Source organism: Xiphophorus couchianus, chromosome 5 (genome assembly GCF_001444195.1).
Source record: "Xiphophorus couchianus chromosome 5, X_couchianus-1.0, whole genome shotgun sequence".
Taxonomy (NCBI): domain Eukaryota; kingdom Metazoa; phylum Chordata; class Actinopteri; order Cyprinodontiformes; family Poeciliidae; genus Xiphophorus; species Xiphophorus couchianus.
The window spans coordinates 28,491,549-28,512,483 of record NC_040232.1 but is presented as its reverse complement, the minus strand read 5'-3'; the positions used below and the strand labels follow the sequence as shown (position 1 = coordinate 28,512,483).

The 20,935-nt window shown below is 39.3% G+C and overlaps 1 protein-coding gene across 1 annotated transcript in view; it reads left to right on the top strand.

The window, feature by feature from the left end:
• The first annotated feature begins 3,664 nt into the window (after nt 1-3,664).
• Nucleotides 3,665-20,935, top strand: part of LOC114144899 (xylosyltransferase 1-like) — a 109,083-nt gene continuing 91,812 nt past the window's right edge. Inside the window, exon 1 of the mRNA XM_028018128.1 lies at nt 3,665-4,094. Within this exon, the coding sequence (XP_027873929.1) occupies nt 3,798-4,094 (297 nt within the window). The 5' untranslated portion in view covers nt 3,665-3,797. The remainder of the gene's footprint in view (nt 4,095-20,935) is intronic.

Sequence of the window (20,935 nt, the reverse complement as noted above, 5' to 3'; positions counted from 1 at the left end):
ACTGATGCTGTAAATTGGTAGCTTTAGGGAACAGAAACACCTGGTTTGGCCAGAAAACACAATCCTTTAGGACCTTACATTGTCTTCAAATAGTGTCACTCTGATAAAACAGGACAGGCAGCATGTACAATGTTAAGCTTATGTGTGTCCCTACTTTAAGAGGCATAAAATGACAGCCTTTCACTCTGATGATTCTGCTGGCCATTCACGTTGGCTTACTGCGGGGACTTTTTGAGAGACTTGACTTGCAGTGAGCCATGGCTTAATGTTTTTAGTAACACCTTTGCCTTTCCTACCATGACAAGTCAAAATGCCTGCTGTGTAGAAAAAGGGGCCTGCTGCAGGAGATATTGTGACTCTGTTTATATGATTGCCAAACCTGAGAACCATGAACGGCTTCAGGAGAAAGGAAAGGGAGGCAGACACAAAGACTGAGGCCTTTGTAGCAACCACTTACCTGAAAATGTGCCCAATTTGTGAAGAAAAAAAGTCTTTGAAAATGGTTGTATTTGTCAGAGCTCATTCAGTTATACTGACAGTTCAAAATTCTTCCATATTTTGTGATTTGTTTTAAAGCAATGACAGACAACAAAGGCTTTTTTTTTAATGATTTTTGTTTTCAATATAGTAAAGTACCAACTGAATGAGTGTATTCAATTTACCTAGATCTATTTGTCTGCACTAAAAGCTTAATTTATTTTAAGACTTAATCATTTAGTGCAGGGCCTAAATCCAATCTTTAATTTGAATCTGTTTTTCTAAAATTTCCCTTAAGGCTTTTCTCTATTTTCACTAGTGGTGCCAATATTTCCGCAAAGTAATATGGCAAAACGAAAAGGGAGCGCAAGTCAGAGTAAATGGAAAGCTGGAAGTGGTAAACATAGAACAAACCAGCGTTAAAGAATTATAACTAACAGTATCAAAAATAAATTATATTAAGAAAATGACGCCAAAGTCTTTGATGAATCCAGTTCCCTAACTGAGTAACAATAAAAAGTGCTGAAAATGAAAGCAGTTCTGAAGTTTGCCCTTTCAAAAAGAGTTACTTTCAAGAAGATGTCCTACATACTGTCAAAGAGCTAAATTAGGCTCTGAATACTTAAGAAATGTCAGTGTAAATTGGACATAGTAGTAAAGAAAATCAACAAAGCACTCCGCACAGGAGGACAGCCTCTTTTATTTATGTGAAATGTATGCAGATTGCTTGATTGAAAAAAAAAGGAACAAAGTTAAACTGAAAACAAGAAAATTGTAAAAGCCCTTCATTCATTATAAACTTATTTATGTAGCTGACAAGAAGGAAAGGGGAAGGGTGATGAGCTGAACCCTGAAAGCTGGAAAAGCACTGCAGAGGCAGTTGACCTCATACCAACTCAACACAATAACACTGGAGGTAATATATGAGCCAACAAGGATGAAAAAGTGTATGAAATAAGAAAATTATGCACATGTAAAGAAAGACATTACTGACAGCGAAGTATATAGAACTCAAATGGTGAAAATGATCAGCTGGAACAAGTGAAAACATCATTTGAATTCACAACATATTCAGAATTCAGTGGCAACTTTTCTGAGGCTGAGTTTTGTAGAGCAGTAGTCTTCATTCCTACATCTGCATGTTTTAGGTGTTTCCCTACTGCCACTTGATTTAAATGAGGTGTTCATTTATGGATTTCTGCAGAACATTATGGGATCTTGGGGGAGGTAATAATGACCATTTGATGATTTTAGACACATCCAAAACATGCGGTCTAGTGTTCCCTTAGGAACAGGGTTAGGGAACACTTCCATTGGGAAATGATGAGCTGTTTGTATCTCACCTGTTGTAGATGACCATCCAAAGTACCTCCCATATTTGAGCTAATGGCCCGTCACCGAGGGGCCAAGTCTGAAGCAGATTACTGCCATTTTACAACAGATTTAGTCTAATTAATGTTGGTCAATCATTACCGATAACAAATGTGAAACATTTACTACAGAATGAGTATAAATGGGCACAGAAAACATCTAATAACAAAGCAACGAGTATTATTTAAAACCTACTTTCTTTACTGATGACTTGAGAACATTAAGCTTTTGTTCCACTGGCATTTGCCCTCTAACAGATGTCTTCTGTTTTTTTTTTTTTTGGGTCACAGTTAAGTGTTCCAGATGATCAAACAAATGTTAATTTCAGACAAGATAAAGAGAGTAAACTACAGACTGAAATTATGATTTCTTATATTGAGGGGAAAAAAGTTTCCGAACCAAGCTGCCCATATGTTCAAAAGTAATTGAATCCCAATTTTAATGACTAGTTGTGCCACCATTGGCAGCAACGAAGCCTAGAATGTGTTTGCAGTAACTGGTGATGAGTCTTTTTTACATCGCTGTGAAGGAGGTTTGGCTCTCTTGTCTATGCAAAGCCTGTTTAAGGGAATGCCACTGCATCCCAATTGGATTTAAGTCCAGAACCTGACTAGACCAAGCCAGAAATGTCCATTTATTTTGTTTTGAAGAATTAAAGGTGGAATTGCTGGTGTGCTTCATTGTCCTGCTACATAACCCATGCAAGTTCACTTAAGACTTAGGTCAAACTGATGACTGGATATTTTTCTTCAGGGCCAGACAATAATTCATACAGTTCCATCAATAACAACAGGCAGAAGTTGTAAAGCAGCAAAACAGTCCCAAACCATTCCACTATCAACACCATGTGAAGGAATCACTGCTCCCTGTTAATTAGTAATGGCTGTTACTGCAGTTCCCTTGAGCTCCAAAGGATTGGTTAGAAATCACCTTCTCTCCATCTGATAGCCGGGTGTAAAAGACCTTCTCATGCATTTTTGAATTTCTCTAGATTAGGTCATGGTGTGTTGATTTTTCTTTGTTGGCCTAATGAAGTTATACGGCAGTGATCAGAGCCGTTTGTGACTCGTGAACTTTGACTTAGCTTTGCAAAAAAACATCATGTTCTTCCCAATTAATTCACGATTAAAACCAATAAAGAGGTTTAATTACGTTTAATTAAAAAATAATTATTTTTACTTTGTGGTTAGGTTTGCTTGGATAGCATTTTCCCCCCTTAATAAATTAAGTTGGCATTTTAAGCAGCATTTTGTATTTGGTCGGGTTATCTTTGCTTGATGATCTAGTGGTCGCTTCTTCAAATAAAGAAGCGACCACTAGATCATTATTTGCTTCTTCAAATAAAGAAGCAACCCAAAATACTTTTTACCTGACTGACGGTTTATTGGAGAAAAAAAAACAACCTTTTTTGCAGTTTAGCCCAACAGAAAGTTGACTGATATGAATTAATAAAGCTGCCCAAGGCAACATAATAAAACTAGGGACCCCACAGTCAATGCCTCTATTGACATCAGTTAACTTGACTGTCAAGAAGCCCTACAGGCCCAGTAATTCTGCAATTTTCTGCCTTCTAATAACGCAAAGTGAACATTTCCATATTTGCAATTACCTGTACGTATTTGATATTATCCAAATTCTTCTTTTGGTAGATTAAAACGTGGACTAATTTCCGTCTCACGGAGATTGAACTGGAAGTGGCTCCTAGCGCCCGGAGCATCACTTCTGTCGGGTTTCACCACACGGTGGCCCCCCTGTCTCTCCTTCCCGACGCTCCTCCTCGCCTCCGCCGCCACCATAAAGCTCAGCCTCCCTCCACCAACACCACCTCCACCTCCACCTCCTCCTCCTCTGCCTCCCTCAGTACTTCCACTCTTCTCATCCCGTCTCCCCTGCTCGCTCGCTCAGAGCCACAGACGCTCCTCCAGCTCTGTGCAGCGCGGCGTGCGAACATGGTCGGCGGCTCCTGTGCTCGCAAGCTGGCCCGTCGGTCTCGGTCCGCCCTGATCGCAGCCCTCACCGTGCTGCTGGTGCAGACCCTCATTGTGTGGAACTTCAGCTCCCTCGACTCCGGCGAAGAGCGAGAAAACGCAGGCTCCAGCGTGCGAGAGAAGAGGGACCGGGTGGCGGGCAGCAGAGCCGCCGGCAGCGAGTATCTCCAGCGCGGAGACCAGCAGCAGCGGCAGCCCGGGCAGCAGCAGCATCTTCCTCCTCCGGGGAGGGGGACGTCTCGTCACATACAGCAGCCGGTAAGACAGCAGCGCTGTGACCGTGTGGTCGCATCTTATGCTCGGTGTAAAGGACCTCATCGGGGGGAAGGATGTAGCGGTTGGCAGGCTGGGTAAAACATCTTCGGCTTAGATCTCTGGGTTTTTTTGTGTGTGGAGACAATCGCTCTGCAGGGCCTCTGAATGAATTTTTGATCGTTGTCGGGCTCCTCTGGAAGGGAATGATTGTCTTACATGAGCAGGATGCAAAGCGTGCTCCCTTTTAGTCATCCAGTGCATCTGTAGAATGAACGCCAGACTTCCTTTCTTCACAGGGAAAAAAAAGATATGCCAAAGCAGAGTGAAATCAGTTCACTCCAGGGCAGTGTGGTTGCAGGGAAGGGCGAAAAGGGGAGAGAGTAGGGGGGGAAAAAATCCTTTCACAAGATAGTAGCTGTGAAGATGCCTGGACAGCAGAGCCACTGTCTGGGGTTGTAGTCTATACCTGTCAGGGTCTATTTGGTATTTCAAGTCAACAGTTTATGCACAGCTCAGCAGCACTGTCTGGGCAATGCCAAACTGAAACATAACCTAATTTGCAGGGTTGGTTTTGATGAGTGCAGAGGAATTAGAGTCGTCAAATTAAACATGAGGACAAATCTTCATACATATGAACAAATCAGCTAATACCGCAGTTTCTGCAGGGTATTAAAAAATCTTGTACTTCCATCCAGTCCATTGACTTTTTCTTGCTCATTTTTAATTTTACAAGTTGTTTTGTTGCAAATTGCATAAACATGGGCTGAGTTGGGCTATTTTGGATGAAATTAGTGTTTTTTCTTTAAGTCTTTTATATACTTTGAACATGAAACTGAGCAGTCTGTGTCCTTTCAATTTTGTTGGGTCCTATGACTCATACCATAGTGCTGTTTTTTCCTCTTTCTTTGCAAGTTCATGTCTATTTTATTTGCATATTTGAGATAGGTTAAATAACTCTACTTTTTGACAACTCCAGTCCTCAAAGGTGGAGCTGAAACTGAAGGGAACCCAGAGGGCTAAAAGTCTCCGGTACCTCCGGATTTCCCATACTAGGTCTTAAATTTGATCAATCAATATGTTGAGTATGGGTTATTCATTTATTGCTTCATACTTCATCTATTTGTAACAATAAATCAAGCTGGTTTATTGGATGTTGCCTCTCTCTGTTTGCCGCTTATCTGTGTAATCAACTCCAGAATATAAAGGAACTCGTTATATTGAGCAAATTTAAACAGATGTTAAAAATTTTAGAGAACTAAATATCTGGATGCAAATATTTTAACTGTATTGAACTATTGCTTGTGTCACTGGTCTCATTTGAGTTCTGGGATATTTTTAGTGACATTTTGTAACGTCTAACCAATTTTATGAGTTTTTTAATTGCTTTTTAGTGCTGCCTTTATATGCTGTCTTATTTGCCAAGGCAAGCTTTTAAAATGATATTTTAGGATTCAAAGGGCTTCCTTTGTTAAATAAGGAAAAAATTAAAACAACTAAATGTTTTGGCAATCACAGTAGAATTGTTCTTTGCATGTCCAATATAAACTCAGAAGAAGTGTATATTTAACTAGGTTTGGCTTCAAGAAAGGAATTTCATTAGTTAATAAAACAATATGCAGCTGTATATTTAACTTATTTAGACTATTTTGTAAGTTAAGCTATAAAAGGAATATGCTATTTCTCAGAATTAATAACATTCTTAAATATAAATAATACATGTCACAAATATTTTGAAAAGTTTCAAATTTAGCATACAAGATCTCACTGAAACCCTGTCATTCATTCTGTTGTATCTGTTTTATTAGCATTTAATAACATTGCTTAATGACAACTAACAGGCTCCATTGAAATGTTAGCATCTGTACTATGGACTACATTCCTTAAATCTAATGAATTTTTATATCACGTTATTAAATCATCACTTCTAGACTGAAAAATTAATTGTACTTAAGTGTTATGCACCTCTGGAGCCCAGGCCACATGGACTTGTACGACACGCCACATACAAAACAAGATGGCCGCATACAAATCACATGCTCCACAAAAACACTATTACATTTTTAAACTCAACCAGCAGCACTTGTTTTCTTTCCCAGGCTTTACAGACAAAAACAAGAAATGAAAAAAATTACCCTATCATACATCAGACTTAATATAGCATCCCCAGATAACCAAAATGCATCTGCATTACCTATTTTTATCTATTCAAATAGATAAAAACCTAAATCATAACGACAGCAGAGAACCAAGTGATACTGGCGACAGGGTCATTTGAGGCACCAGAGAAGCGAAGGCTGGCCGGTGTGGTCTGACCTAACAGCCGAGCTTCTGTAGATCAGGTTACTGATGAAGTTAATGCTGGTTCAGATGAAAAGCAGTCAGATAACAAAGTGCATCGCAGTTTGTTGGGTATGGCATTACATAGTGGTGTGGATTTATCTGATACACCAGTCTACTCTTCATTTGGATCTTGAGGGAAATTAGGAGAAATTACAGCACATTAGGGTGTTGTTATGATGTGCTGCATTGAATTACTGTGCTGCACATGAATTACATAACAGCAACTCCGGATTAGTCATGTTAGAACCTTTTCGTGCTGCATCCACACTAACTTATCCAGTTGTGCTTCATTGTTAAAACACCTCTTTTTCCTTTCATCTATTATACGTGGGCGCTTTGCTCATCTGTTTCAGAACGTCAAATCTCTTTGTGGTTGAGAGAAACCAATCAGGCTTTGCCATGTCAATGTCAGTGTCTTTCAGATCTGATCTACCGATTCCAGTCATTAATTCTAGGAATTAAATAAAAAAGGAAAAAATGTGCTTCATGTTCTTTGGTAAATATAGTAGAATTGAATAGAACACAAAATGAAGGAATGTCAAGATTACAGAAGATGTATGCATCAAATTAAATACCCCCAACACTCACCTAAAATGCTGTTATCTTTTAGCTTTGATGCATTTAACGATTAGGAATAAAATACCGTAGAGATGCTATGATCAGACTTTTCCTGCATAATACCAATTATAGGTTTTTGTGGAGATTTGATTTGACCTATTGATTCTTCATAAGGACTATACCACATCAGAGGTGAGAAAAATGTGATGGAGGATCTTCAACAGAGGTAATAACTTTCTAATCCACCAGAAAACAATGCCTCCAGGACATATTACATAATATATTGTATTGAAGAACAACCTGAGATGTAATTAATTTAAAAAATAGGAAGTAAAATTTTGAGATGCACCAGTCAGGCTTTTCCTGGTTGATACCGAGTTCGGGCTTTCTTTGAGAACTTACCAGCCGTTTCCAATAATGACAGATACAGAACTTCTTTTTCCGACTGTAATACAAACATGAGAAAAAAAACGTACTGCAGTGTTCCTAAATTAAAGTAACAGATTAGAATCCAACATAGAACCAAAAAAATGAAAGATTACTATTTATGAATCATCTCTAACTTTTATCCATTTCTTCTGAAAGTCAAAAAAGTGAATCATAATACAAGTTTTTGGTTGGTACATCGATAGATCAAAAATTGTGAAAGTGTTTCTTCTAGTATTTATTTAACAGGAACAATAATAAGTGTTTTCAAGATTTGATAGGACAATCTAGACTGGATAGGACAATCTGGCCGTTTGACTCTGGTGATTGATTAATTTATCTCTAATACAATTTTACTGTCACTTTTCAACAACTCATGGACAATAAAGGAAAAATTGACAGATTGATTGGTTTATCTCTTAAGAATTTTGATTGTAAAATCTGTACCTGCTGATCTCTTATCAGAGCTGGTCAACAGGAAATTAGGTGATGTTGATTTCTCACTGATTTATTGGAACATCTCTAAAAATAAAATTTCCACAGCACCTAACCCTCTGATTATTGATATGAGCCCGTTAGGGGCAGATTAGGCAACTCCAGTCTCTGTCTCATTCTCTCTACACTGTATAGTTCTGTAACCTCCAGATTCGACATCCACATACTTTCTCCTACCTAATCACCGTATTTTCATTCCCTCTTTAGTTATGAGAAGCATGCATGCCTGAGTGGATCTCTGTGAGTTGGCAAGGCCGCCTTGCCTTGTGTAAGACTGCCGCATGAGTGCCAACTGATGCTATATGAGGCAGTGCGTCTGAGGAAAGTTCGAGCAGCAATTCGATCCAGAACAGAATGAGCCAGGAGCTAGACTTTGACAAAAGGCAGCATTTCTACATGATAACTGGTGTTACATGGGAAAATTATGCAGATCTTCAGATGTGTCATCCCAGCAGGCAGAAGCCACAGCTGTCATTAGAGCATATTTCTTGTTTTGTTGTTGTTTTTAGGGAATTTCTCCTTGAAGAGTGTGCAGAGTTTGTGTTTTCACACATGCTTTGACTACCTGTTGAGCATTTATCATCCCCTAAAAGTTCCATATTTATTAATTAGCCTGTCGTCTTTATTCTCACATCCATTTATTACAAGAGTTAATGTCACAATTATTATTAATAGGCTTGTAAGGGTGTGTGTGAAGAAAGAGAAACATGCCCTCAGCAGCAGATTGAGGAAAAGCTATGAAAGTCTACACATCTGGCCATCAGCAGTTTCTTTCCATCTGTCCCAGCACTCCACTCATATTCTGTCATGATCCCCCTCTCCCAGGCGTAGCGGGAGTTCAGGCTCACTCCCGTTGTTAAGATTTCTCCTCTTAGTCATGGTAATACGTGCAACATTACCCCTGATGTACATGTTTTCCATTGCATCAAGTTTTCCAAATGGTCTCCTATGGCAGTAAAGACATCACCAGCCATCTGGTTGCATGTGAATTTTATTCTTCTTTTTAACTGTTTCCACAGTATAATAATGGCACACGTCTGCCTTAACTACAAGCGATTACAAGTTATGATATTAGGAAGTTTGTTCTCATGCCACAACACACTCAGCCAGACACTTGAAAGGTGAAGGATTTGTCTCTGAGAAGAATGGCTCACTGACTGAATCCAGAGAAATACAAGCGCTGTACTTTGAATACATGTAGATTTCTTTGTACCTTATTATTTATTATTATTTTGTACCTTTGTAAGATCATGCCATAATATCACAGAGGGATGCATATCCAGAGTTTGACTAGATCACTCAAAAATGTTCATTTGTATATTTAATTTTCTACCTGCATTAGTATGCTTGAGTTCAATAAAGCTCACAGGCTGATGGCAAGAGATTCTCCTTCAGGATTTTCCATTATAGGTCATCATCAATTTCACTACCATTACCATGTTTGACTGTGGATATGAATGTTAAGAGACACAAACCAAACGGTTCAAAGATATGCTTAGCTGGAGTCCCAAAGATCATTCATTCACTTCCTCGGCTGCCATTGCTAAAACTACAGGCAGACTATAATTCTAAAACAGTGCAGAAAACATCATCGTTCACAACTTCTGTTCTTTTTGTTCTACCTGCAGAATCTAAGTAAATGGGAGAAAGCTCAGACTCTCTGTGAAGCATCTTCTTTTTTCTGTTTTTCTCTTTTTTCTCTGTGCTTCCAAAACTCTTTGGCATTATTGGCACTAATTTGCTTTAGAAAGAAAGAAAATATACTATATGTTAAATATTACGTTGGCTCACATGATCTTAGAATCTATTAGCACACTTATAATGTGATGTTGACATTTAATTCATATTAGTTAGTGTTAGTGATATTTGCTGCAGAAAAGAGATTGTATTATCAAGTAACCTCCATGGTGAGAGGTGAAAATACTGAACAATTGTATTCATCAGCCTATACTGAAATATAAGAGTAAAATAGATACATGGATAGACATTTTTAGGCAAATAAAACGCAAGTGACCTCAAAGACTGACAAAATTAACATTAATAGATTGATTGAAAGAACATAACATACAAGGATTATTGTTAGTTTTAATAATGCATAGTCTACATTCAATGCTTCAATCTCTTGTAACCATTTATCCTCCAGCCGCATTCACAAAATGATTCATCCCAGTATGTCTATGATCACAGCACTGAGTCACGTTGACAAATGCATACACACCATGTTTCCACTAAGAAAATGATCATTTTGGCCTTTATGGGTAAATTGCTTTGGTCTACTGTGTGAAACCATTCCTCTGGAGTCCTTGAATCTTTGGATTTTCATGCAACACTTGTACCATTTCCTGTTAATTTCAAATTACATGACATTAAGATGTGTCTCGTGTGATATGGAAAATCTACCTTTTAAATATGTACAGTCAGTTTATATTTCCCTTCATAATTTCTGTTAGCACCAGAAGTTAAACACTTGGTAACAAAAAATAGTCTCACAGAAGGTCGAAAGGTTGTAGTATAAGTACTTTGATTTCTGCTTCACAATCTGTCTACCGCTAGATGACAACTCCCAAGTGCACACACAGGTTTTCATCTGTCCCATTGTTTCTCTGAATAAAATAAAGGTAGGTCAGGGATGGTCTTTAATAGAAAGTGAAGAACATAATACTGCTCAAATGGGGTATAAAAATATTGAAAACTTGCCTCTTGTTAGAAATGAACTTAGACTCAAGCACACTTTGGTAATGTCACAGTAAAAAAAAGTCATACTTACTACTCATTCTAAAGAATACTTGATAATGTTGTTGATGCTACAATTTTTCTTTTAAAGCATAGTTTTCTAAGTGAACAAAATCGGAAAATATAACCAGTAGCAGTTTGAGATGATTTTTATTGAGTTAATTAGTGTCATGCCAATAACAAGTTGGTAATACAACAACAATTTAGAATGAAAAAGAAAAACCTCAGTGATGCATACAGCAGCATACCCATGAGGGCAGTAGCGATACACTAATCTCACAATACGATATGCGATATTCTGCTCACAATATGATATTTATTGCAATATTGAGCAAATGATACAATTCGTTTTTTGCTTGCAAAGTCCCTGTGAAATTGCCAAAAAAAGTTTACACAAATCAGTTTAGGAAGGAGTCCTTTGAAAACTACAGACAGTACATGGCAGGAATTACCAAAAGTCTTGACTGAACTGAAGGAGGTTCTGTTTCTACTGTTCATCACAGTTCTGCAGATGATGGCGATGTAAGTACATAACGATGTGTTTGTTTTGTATTGTTGTTCCACACAAACATGATATGTTAGCTAGCATTTGCTAACGCTGTGCTAAATGCTAAATGCTTCTCCTCTGTCTAACCTCGCAAATATATTTTTTAAAAAAGGTTGCATTTGAGCAAAAACAAAGGCTTTGTGCTGAATTTTTGTGGTTTTGTGTCTGCTTTGGGTTAAAAACTACTGTGTGTTTGTTTGTAGTCATTTTGAGGAGGTGCTAATGTAAACACTGAGTCAGGAGGGCTTGGCCAACAGCTCATTTGCATAATCATGATGTATCCCTAAAACAGCGCATTCCTTAAGCTTAAGGAGCTCAAAACTGAATATATATATATACAAGGATTTTAGCTGGCAGAACTGATCAGGTGAAATCTCAATATCTGAGAATAATTTTATGTATTAGATGCTATGAACATGTTTTGTACAGCCCACAGACCTATCCCACAGCTTGTTCTAATATAGTGGACCTTTAATATCACTTGTTTTATTACTGACCATAATAAAATTGACTCGTATTTCTAAGATTTTGGGAGTGGAAGGCTTATCTTGTCCCCGATAAAGGCAATTTAGGAAATGTTTTAGTATTTATTATAATGAAATATTGAATATTTTGATAACAACCCAAAACATACTAAAATGTTTTCCTCTGGGTGGCTATATTGTACAAGTATAAGGAACAATATGGATTGGCTTACATCCAGGCTTATTCCCCATTGATCTGATGTGCTATGCCCCTAAAGAAGGCATTAATGTAAAAAATCACAATCCAGTGTGGCTGAATTAAAACAATAAGAGTGGTTAAATTCCTCCAAAGAACTTTACAAATTATTGCAAAGTATTTTTCGGAGTTGCTGTCACCAAGGCCTGCACAACCAAGTATTATGAAAAAAGCTTACTTTTTCAAATACTGCCTGGTTGGTATGGATAGGCTGAAAAGAAATCATTGCTATTTGAAAACCATCTGTATTTTCTCATGTTATCTTTGGTAATAAAATTAGTTTGATAATCTTGAACACTTAATTGTGATTAAAAAAGCAAAAGCAGAAGAAATTGCCTTTCAAGCAAATTCCAAGTTGCTGTATTTCTGCACAAATCTGATTTTATGCCATCTATGCTAGAAGATGGTGCTTCTTTAAAGTCAATTGTAAATTTAAATAAATTGACATCTTATCTGTTTAAACAGACAGCATTAAACTTTGTTTGAGCTGCCTTATCTGCCTTTTTGCCCAGCCGACAAAGGCTCTGTGGTTTGTGTACGCCCGTTCTTCCACTGATGCAGAGGGAGAATCTGAATCCTGCAAACAAAGCCTAATATTAGGCTAATCATCATTCGTCTCCATTCATTTGAGCAATTTGTTACTTCTCACTGACGGTGGCAGATCCAACCTGTGCAACGTATTTCACTAAAGTGAAACAAAAGCCCGCCATTGTCTGGTGTGACATTTTTAATGGTGTCATTATTTAACGGCCGGCGTTTTCATTTATCATGAAAGGGCTTTCATTCACACTGTAATAAAGCTGCTTTCCCCTCCACCCCCCATCTTTCCCTCACGTCAAGTCCACTTCATTCTCACACTGCCATTCCTGGGGGTGCCGTTTGTTCCTGCTCCGCTGCATGCACCAGTCACTGTCAGCGCTGGGTTTCGTAATACATCAAAGCCACTCTCAGTGTGGTAATTGGCATTTAAATTGGCTCTCCCAAAAAGTAAATCGTTCAGACGTGAGCATGAGCTGCTCTGCTTTAAACAAACCTTTATACACACATGATTACGGTCCTGAAAAAACTCCCCAAGGAGACTGTGATTTAAAAACTCTTAATGGCCCAATCTTTACAACAATAACGTGTTATTCTGTAAAAATCCGCAATAAGGAGAAGAGTAGAGTGCAGCCTGCCCATCCATCAAAAACGTATTGTGATTTTGAACACAGAGAGGCTCTTTTCCAAGTGCCATTAGTCTGAGAGAGGTTGGCAACATATTCAGATCTAAAGGAAGAAGTGTGCACCTGAGAGACTTGAAAGAGACTCCCTGAAATCCTAAAATACTTTGATGCTGAAGTGTAATTTGTACACATGACACAGTCCTTCGTGCCGCAACAGGAAAAACATTTTATCATTACCATAATGCAAAACCCCTGTCATGTTACTTTGCTAAGCCGATGCCACTAATGTGAAAACTGTCAGCGTCAGTGTGGAATCCTGAGTGTGTGAAATGATGTGCAGAAGAGCACTGACGGAGTATCCAAAGCAACTCAAACACAACAAGCCACAGACTTCCCTGCTAAGCCCATTGTGCAGCACAGGTGCTGAATGGACTCTTCAGTGCACCATGCATGCATGCCATCTGTTCGCAGTATCGAAAGACTCCTTTTTCCCGTCTTCCTCTGTTTCTTTGCCGTCATTGTGTAATGAGACAACAGCCATTCAACAGGTGTTACGCTGCTGAAAATACTACGCATGTCTTTGCAAACAGAAAACACAGGGGAGTGACTCACACAGTCCGGTCAATTATATTGACTCCCCGCCTGGGCGATGAGAGCGGAGCAAGTTCCATTACCATATTATGGTTAATAGGGCAAATGGATAACTGCAGCATCGAGTTAGGAGCAAAAACTGTGTGTCGAGGATTTAACGGCAGAGGATGTGTGCAGTTATTCTGCTTGGATTAACGTGGTCTGTGTTGCACGTGTGGGAAGGACTTCTGCTGGCCTTCTTGGTTTGAGGTTTTTTACGAACAAGTAATGGTCGCCACGTTCCATAGGAAGAAAAATAAGTAAGAGTTTTGGTTTTAGCAGAAATTGTGGAAAATTTTGATTTTACAGACTTTATGTCCAGATTGGAGAGTTATTGGAGTATTTTCTAGGTCTCCATACATATGGAACAGGAACATGAAGTAAATTGAGGTACTTTTGAGCTCCATATTTACATGGAGTTGCATAGTAACCAGTGTTGTTCCCATAGATTCTGTAGAAGACATTAAGGTTCTTGTTGTCCATCTGTCTGTTGTTTGGCACATGTTCTCTTGGTTCCTGTTCCATTTCTCTTGACTGCAGTTGAAAACATTTGAAAAAGACAGATGGATCAGTAAATCAAAAGCTTCCTCATTTAACTTCTTCTTTATCGCTACAGGAATATTTTCCTCATTTACTGTGGAGAAACGATTCTGCCATAATCATTTACCAAGACACTCAATATGTGGAGCTGCACAATAGGCTGATTCATTGTTGTCATTGCAAAATCAGTGCATGCAACAATGAATACTTGGATGAAAATGTTGGAAGATCGTTATACTTCAAGTAACATTCATTTACCCTCACATGCCAATATGTTTGGCCAAATGAGTGGGACTTTTGTTCTCCTTGATGCACAAACTGTTCATAAGTCTTATTGACAGAAATCCCAAGTTTCATAGAATGGAAGGAGAGGAGCCAAGAAATTGTTGCTGAACCATCCTTCTCCCATTGTCTTCTGCTTAACCCAGGGTGAGATCATAGAGGCTGCAGTCTAAGCTGAGAACACAGTTACTTGTTTTGCTCATTTCTAAAACTCTACCAAGACAGAAACACTATTAGGCTCCAGGTAAAGCCTCATCCCCAGTTCAGAAAAGAGCATTCCATGTTTTCTGGCTGTGAACTATGACCTCAGACTAAAGAGGTCCTGACTCTAGTGATCGCTCTAGTGAATGCTACAGGTCATGTTGTTTCCTGACCCCTTCCTGGTGCTTATATGACCCAAGCAGGAAATTTTTTAGTTTTGCTTGTCCCTTGTGCAGTTTGTGCACAGCAACATGCTCACAAAAATGTATTTAGAAAACGATTTTTCACAGATTTAGTGTAGATAGTTGTGGAAGAGTATGAGGGGCCGTTTAGGACAAAATTTACGTTTTGTCTCTCACACACTACCAAAAGGTCTCGCATACTCCAAAAAAATAGCCACGCACACTCCAAAAAATTACGTTTTGTCTCTCACACACTACCAAAAAGTCTCGCATACTCCAAAAAAGTAGCCACGCACACTCCAAAAAATTACGTTTTGTCTCTCACACACTACCAAAAACTCTCGCATACTCAAAAAAAATAGCCACGCACACTCAAAAATTACTCACGCACATTCAAAAAATACTCAAATTGCGTATACACACACTACTAAAATGTCACACACACATTCACAAACGTTAACTTTCTCGCTCACATACACTACTACCAGCTCGCGCACATACACTACTACCAGCTCGCGCACATACACACAAACGTTAACTTTCTCGCTCACATACACTGCTACCAGCTCGCGCACATACACTACTACCAGCTCGCGCACATACACTACTACCAGCTCGCTCACATACACACAAACGTTAACTTTCTCGCTCACATACACTGCTAACAGCTCGCACACACACAGACGTTTATCTCTCACATACACAAGACTAAAGTTGAACACACACACAGTACTAAGACTCGTTTTATGTATGTGTGAGAGCGAGACTCTTTATGAATGTGTGAGAGCGAGACTCTTTTTGAATGTGTGAGAGCGAGACTTTTTTTGAATGTGTGAGAGCGAGACTCTTTTTGAATGTGTGAGAGTTGTCACGGAAGAGGCGGGGCATAATTTTTGGATCAAACTGCGCATGCGTAGATCCTAAACTATAAGTTTCGATTGTTGACTCACTGTATGTTCTATTACTTAGTATATTTGTGCTTTTAAATATATATAGAACGTTTAACTTTCTTGTAGATTAAATGTGCTATAGAAATAAATGAATCTGATTGATTGATTAAAAATAGCAAAATTGCTGTAGTACAATCTGTCCACTGGGTGCCAGTATTACAGGAATTATTAACCGGCGCCAACTAGTGCCGAAGAAGAAAGAGTTTGCTATACCGAACATGGCTAACTCTAATTCGAAACGAGAGAGAATTGGTCAGGCAGCTGCCATTTTAAACAATTAGAGTAAATAAATAGCAATTTTGCTATTTTTAATCAATCAATCAGATTCATTTATTTCTATAGCACATTTAATCTACAAGAAAGTTAAACGTTCTATATATATTTAAAAGCACAAATATACTAAGTAATAGAACATACAGTGAGTCAACAATCGAAACTTATAGTTTAGGATCTACGCATGCGCAGTTTGATCCAAAAATTATGCCCCGCCTCTTCCGTGACAACTCTCACACATTCAAAAAGAGTCTCGCTCTCACACATTCAAAAAGAGTCTCGCTCTCACACATTCAAAAAGAGTCTCGCTCTCACACATACATAAAACGAGTCTTAGTACTGTGTGTGTGTTCAACTTTAGTCTTGTGTATGTGAGAGATAAACGTCTGTGTGTGTGCGAGCTGTTAGCAGTGTATGTGCGCGAGCTGTTAGCAGTGTATGTGCGCGAGCTGGTAGTAGTGTATGTGCGCGAGCTGGTAGTAGTGTATGTGAGCGAGCTGGTAGTAGTGTATGTGAGCGAGAAAGTTAACGTTTGTGTGTATGTGCGCGAGCTGGTAGTAGTGTATGTGAGCGAGCTGGTAGTAGTGTATGTGCGCGAGCTGGTAGTAGTGTATGTGAGCGAGCTGGTAGTAGTGTATGTGAGCGAGAAAGTTAACGTTTGTGTGTATGTGCGCGAGCTGGTAGTAGTGTATGTGAGCGAGCTGGTAGTAGTGTATGTGAGCGAGCTGGTAGTAGTGTATGTGAGCGAGAAAGTTAACGTTTGTGTGTATGTGCGCGAGCTGGTAGTAGTGTATGTGAGCGAGCTGGTAGTAGTGTATGTGCGCGAGCTGGTAGTAGTGTATGTGAGCGAGCTGGTAGTAGTGTATGTGAGCGAGAAAGTTAACGTTTGTGTGTATGTGCGCGAGCTGGTAGTAGTGTATGTGCGCGAGCTGGTAGTAGTGTATGTGCGCGAGCTGGTAGTAGTGTATGTGCGCGAGCTGGTAGTAGTGTATGTGAGCGAGCTGGTAGTAGTGTATGTGAGCGAGCTGGTAGTAGTGTATGTGCGCGAGCTGGTAGTAGTGTATGTGCGCGAGCTGGTAGTAGTGTATGTGAGCGAGCTGGTAGTAGTGTATGTGAGCGAGCTGGTAGTAGTGTATGTGCGCGAGCTGGTAGTAGTGTATGTGAGCGAGCTGGTAGTAGTGTATGTGAGCGAGCTGGTAGTAGTGTATGTGAGCGAGCTGGTAGTAGTGTATGTGAGCGAGAAAGTTAACGTTTGTGTGTATGTGCGCGAGCTGGTAGTAGTGTATGTGAGCGAGAAAGTTAACGTTTGTGTGTATGTGCGCGAGCTGGTAGTAGTGTATGTGAGCGAGAAAGTTAACGTTTGTGTGTATGTGCGCGAGCTGGTAGTAGTGTATGTGCGCGAGCTGGTAGTAGTGTATGTGAGCGAGAAAGTTAACGTTTGTGAATGTGTGTGTGACATTTTAGTAGTGTGTGTATACGCAATTTGAGTATTTTTTGAATGTGCGTGAGTAATTTTTGAGTGTGCGTGGCTATTTTTTTTGAGTATGCGAGAGTTTTTGGTAGTGTGTGAGAGACAAAACGTAATTTTTTTGAGTATGCGAGAGTTTTTGGTAGTGTGTGAGAGACAAAACGTAATTTTTTGGAGTATGCGAGAGTTTTTGGTAGTGTGTGAGAGACAAAACGTAATTTTTTGGAGTGTACGTGGCTACTTTTTTGGAGTATGCGAGACTTTTTGGTAGTGTGTGAGAGACAAAACGTAATTTTTTGGAGTGTGCGTGGCTACTTTTTTGGAGTATGCGAGACTTTTTGGTAGTGTGTGAGAGACAAAACGTAATTTTTTGGAGTGTGCGTGGCTACTTTTTTGGAGTATGCGAGACTTTTTGGTAGTGTGTGAGAGACAAAACGTAATTTTTTGTCCTAAACGGCCCCTCATAGAAGAGCCCCACATTCTCTTGCAAGAAGTTTGTTTCTCCAATCAGGTCTTAACGCTTTTTTGTGCTTCAGTGAATCTGTGTGTGCTCCAACCTCAGCATGGCGCCTTTCCTATGGATGATTTGTAAAAAATCAAAGATCGTAACTATAGTTAATTTCTATCCTGTCAAATCTACTCCAACAAAGCCCAACATTTAACACCAATTAGATCTGCATCCCTCTGTCCAATATCCCTCTGTGAACAAACAGCCAATCCTCACATAATACCAGCGCACACTACTGTCTCCTGCCTCCGAGTTTCCCCATACACACACACATCCTCTGCAACCACTGTTGCAAATGGTTTCATTCTCCGATACATTATTAATGCATCATCCAGATGAATGAACCTATATTATACTCGGTGATGACAATATTCTTGCAGGTAAGAGGCTTAGCAGGCAGCCCTGGAAGACACACACAGGCGAGATAGGAGGTATAGTTGTTTGGGCTTTTGATGGTGAAATAGAAATTTACATAAAGATCCATTACTTAGTGCAGCGCTAAATGGTGGCCCAAGAAATATTTGGAACATCGTATATATATTACGATGGTCTTTTAAGGTCTGTCACGCAGCTTCTTTTTTATGGATGAGCTGGTAGGAGATTCTCACAGTGTGAAAAACCTTAGCTAAAAATATAAGTACAACTGTTCACGGTACTAACAAAAAGATGCAGATAAAAACATATAACAGAATGTAATTGCCTTTATTGTCAAACAGCCGAAAAGTGTAGCAACCTTTTTTGAGCCAGCAGTGCAAGGAGAAACTTACTCAGTCACTTTCTCTGGGACCTGATTGAAAGGACTTTAAACCGTAGGAATGATACGAGGGGAACATTTTGAGGTTCTGAAACCCTTGTGTATCTTGATCACGATGAGTTGCCCTTGTCTACTTCCTTACCTGCTAGCAGTTTCTGGATGATTCTTTCAAATAAAGTTCTGTTAGCAGAACAGGACTGTTACCATGAGAACATTTCTCTCTGTCTGTCTCTCTCTTGCTCGTTCTATTTTTTATTAATGGAGTCCCAAAACTTGCAGAGAGAGTTTTTGTTTGATAAATATAGCTTATTTCCAAATGTATAACACAAGATCAAAAAAATTTTTTTTATATTTTGTATTATTTTGTACACACTTATGAGGGAAAGTGCTGACTTGACAGTTGTTCAGCGAACACTCACTAAGACACAAAAGGTACATGAATAATTTCAATGGAAAGTTATTCGGAAGGTAAAATGTGGTGGAAAGAAATGCATAAGTTGAGATGACAACATTATTATACCTCCGTTAATCACCAGCTCACACTGTTTTGGCAGCAAAAGGAATAACTGTTGCGTTTCTGTTTTTGTAAGTCATGTAATAATGTGAAACCATTGTTTTGTTTTGTTTATTTTATCAAAGGTTATCATATTGTAATAATCTCCCATACACAATCTAACCACAAACCTAATTAGGTTTCACGACCAAGTTTTCAATCGCTGTAAATCATGCTTTTAAAAATAGACTTTCACATTGTAATTATGCCCTGAAAATGTAGGATTAAACTAATTTATTTCAGAAAATGAGCTATTTGAATGAAGTGATTCCATGGGAGCATAAAACATGAGAATTATTGCAACTAAAACACAGCATGACTCTAACTTTCAATCATGCAACACAATTAAAATCAATCCGCTGTTATAGTGCTGCTTCTTACTTATTCTGTGGCAAAGTACAGATTATTTAGGAGAGGATCTTGCAGTTTTCCGGTAATGGCACATAAAATGTAAGTGAATTTTCCCTTTATGGTGTTGTTTGTCAAGTTTGATGTGATGAGAGGCTGCGGGTAATGTTGCTAGAAGTGACAGCCACATATCCGTTTTCTTGCTGTTTCTTTTTTATTTTTTTTGCTTTTCTTTTAGCACTGATGACTTATAGTAAATCTAACATCTCTGCTATGTCCCCCGCAGCATTCCCCATGAATAGTTTGTGCAGTAGGTCATTAGACAGCGTGGAGCGTGCTTGTCTTTTAGCTGTAATAGTCGCATGTCATTGGGGAAAGAGCTTGACTGCCCTCTTCTCTGAAATCATTGCAGCTCTGCCTCATTCTGCTCCAGTGACAGGCAACGTGCTGATTCACATGTACAATAGAAATGCACATGAACTTGTAATCACACCCACGCAGACTAATGACGCGGGCCGCTGCCTTGCTGCTCCTCTCTCAACACATCATACACTAATCTCGGTGTGCTACGTTGTCCTTAAGCAATGGGGAGGGGGACCGTGGCAGGAAGTGAAAAGGCTACATGGCTCTGCGGCAAAGACACAGGCCGATGACATGTTGGCTGGGCAGAGATAGAAGCGATCCGGCCTGTCAGGGAAAGCTTTTGTCCTTCCAGTCCTGTGGAGCACAAGGAGAGGAACTGACAGCGGTGCTTTTCTTCCTCTTCCTTCTCCTCCTTTTTTCTCTCCTCATCGCCACTGGAGTTGAATACCAGAAACCCCAGAAGACTTGTCTCAGTGATTAGAGGGAGAAAGTGAGAGCAGAAGAAAGGGAGAGAAAAAGAAAATGCCGAGAAAAGAGAGAAACACACATATACATATACGCAAGACGGAAGAAAGCTGGAGGAAAAAGGGTTTGAGGGGGAGAAGAAAAGAAAAGATAAATGTCTCATCTTCCTTTCTACAAATCCGATGTTGACTCAAATCCAGGCGTAATCCGGAGGGGGGGGGGATAACCCGTTTTTGGTGTGAAGGCTTGTTAGCATTGGTATGGATATGACATTGAAGACTTTTTTCTGTGATCACACAGAGATTATGCTTTAAATTGTTTTTTGTTTGTTTTTGATTTTTCATG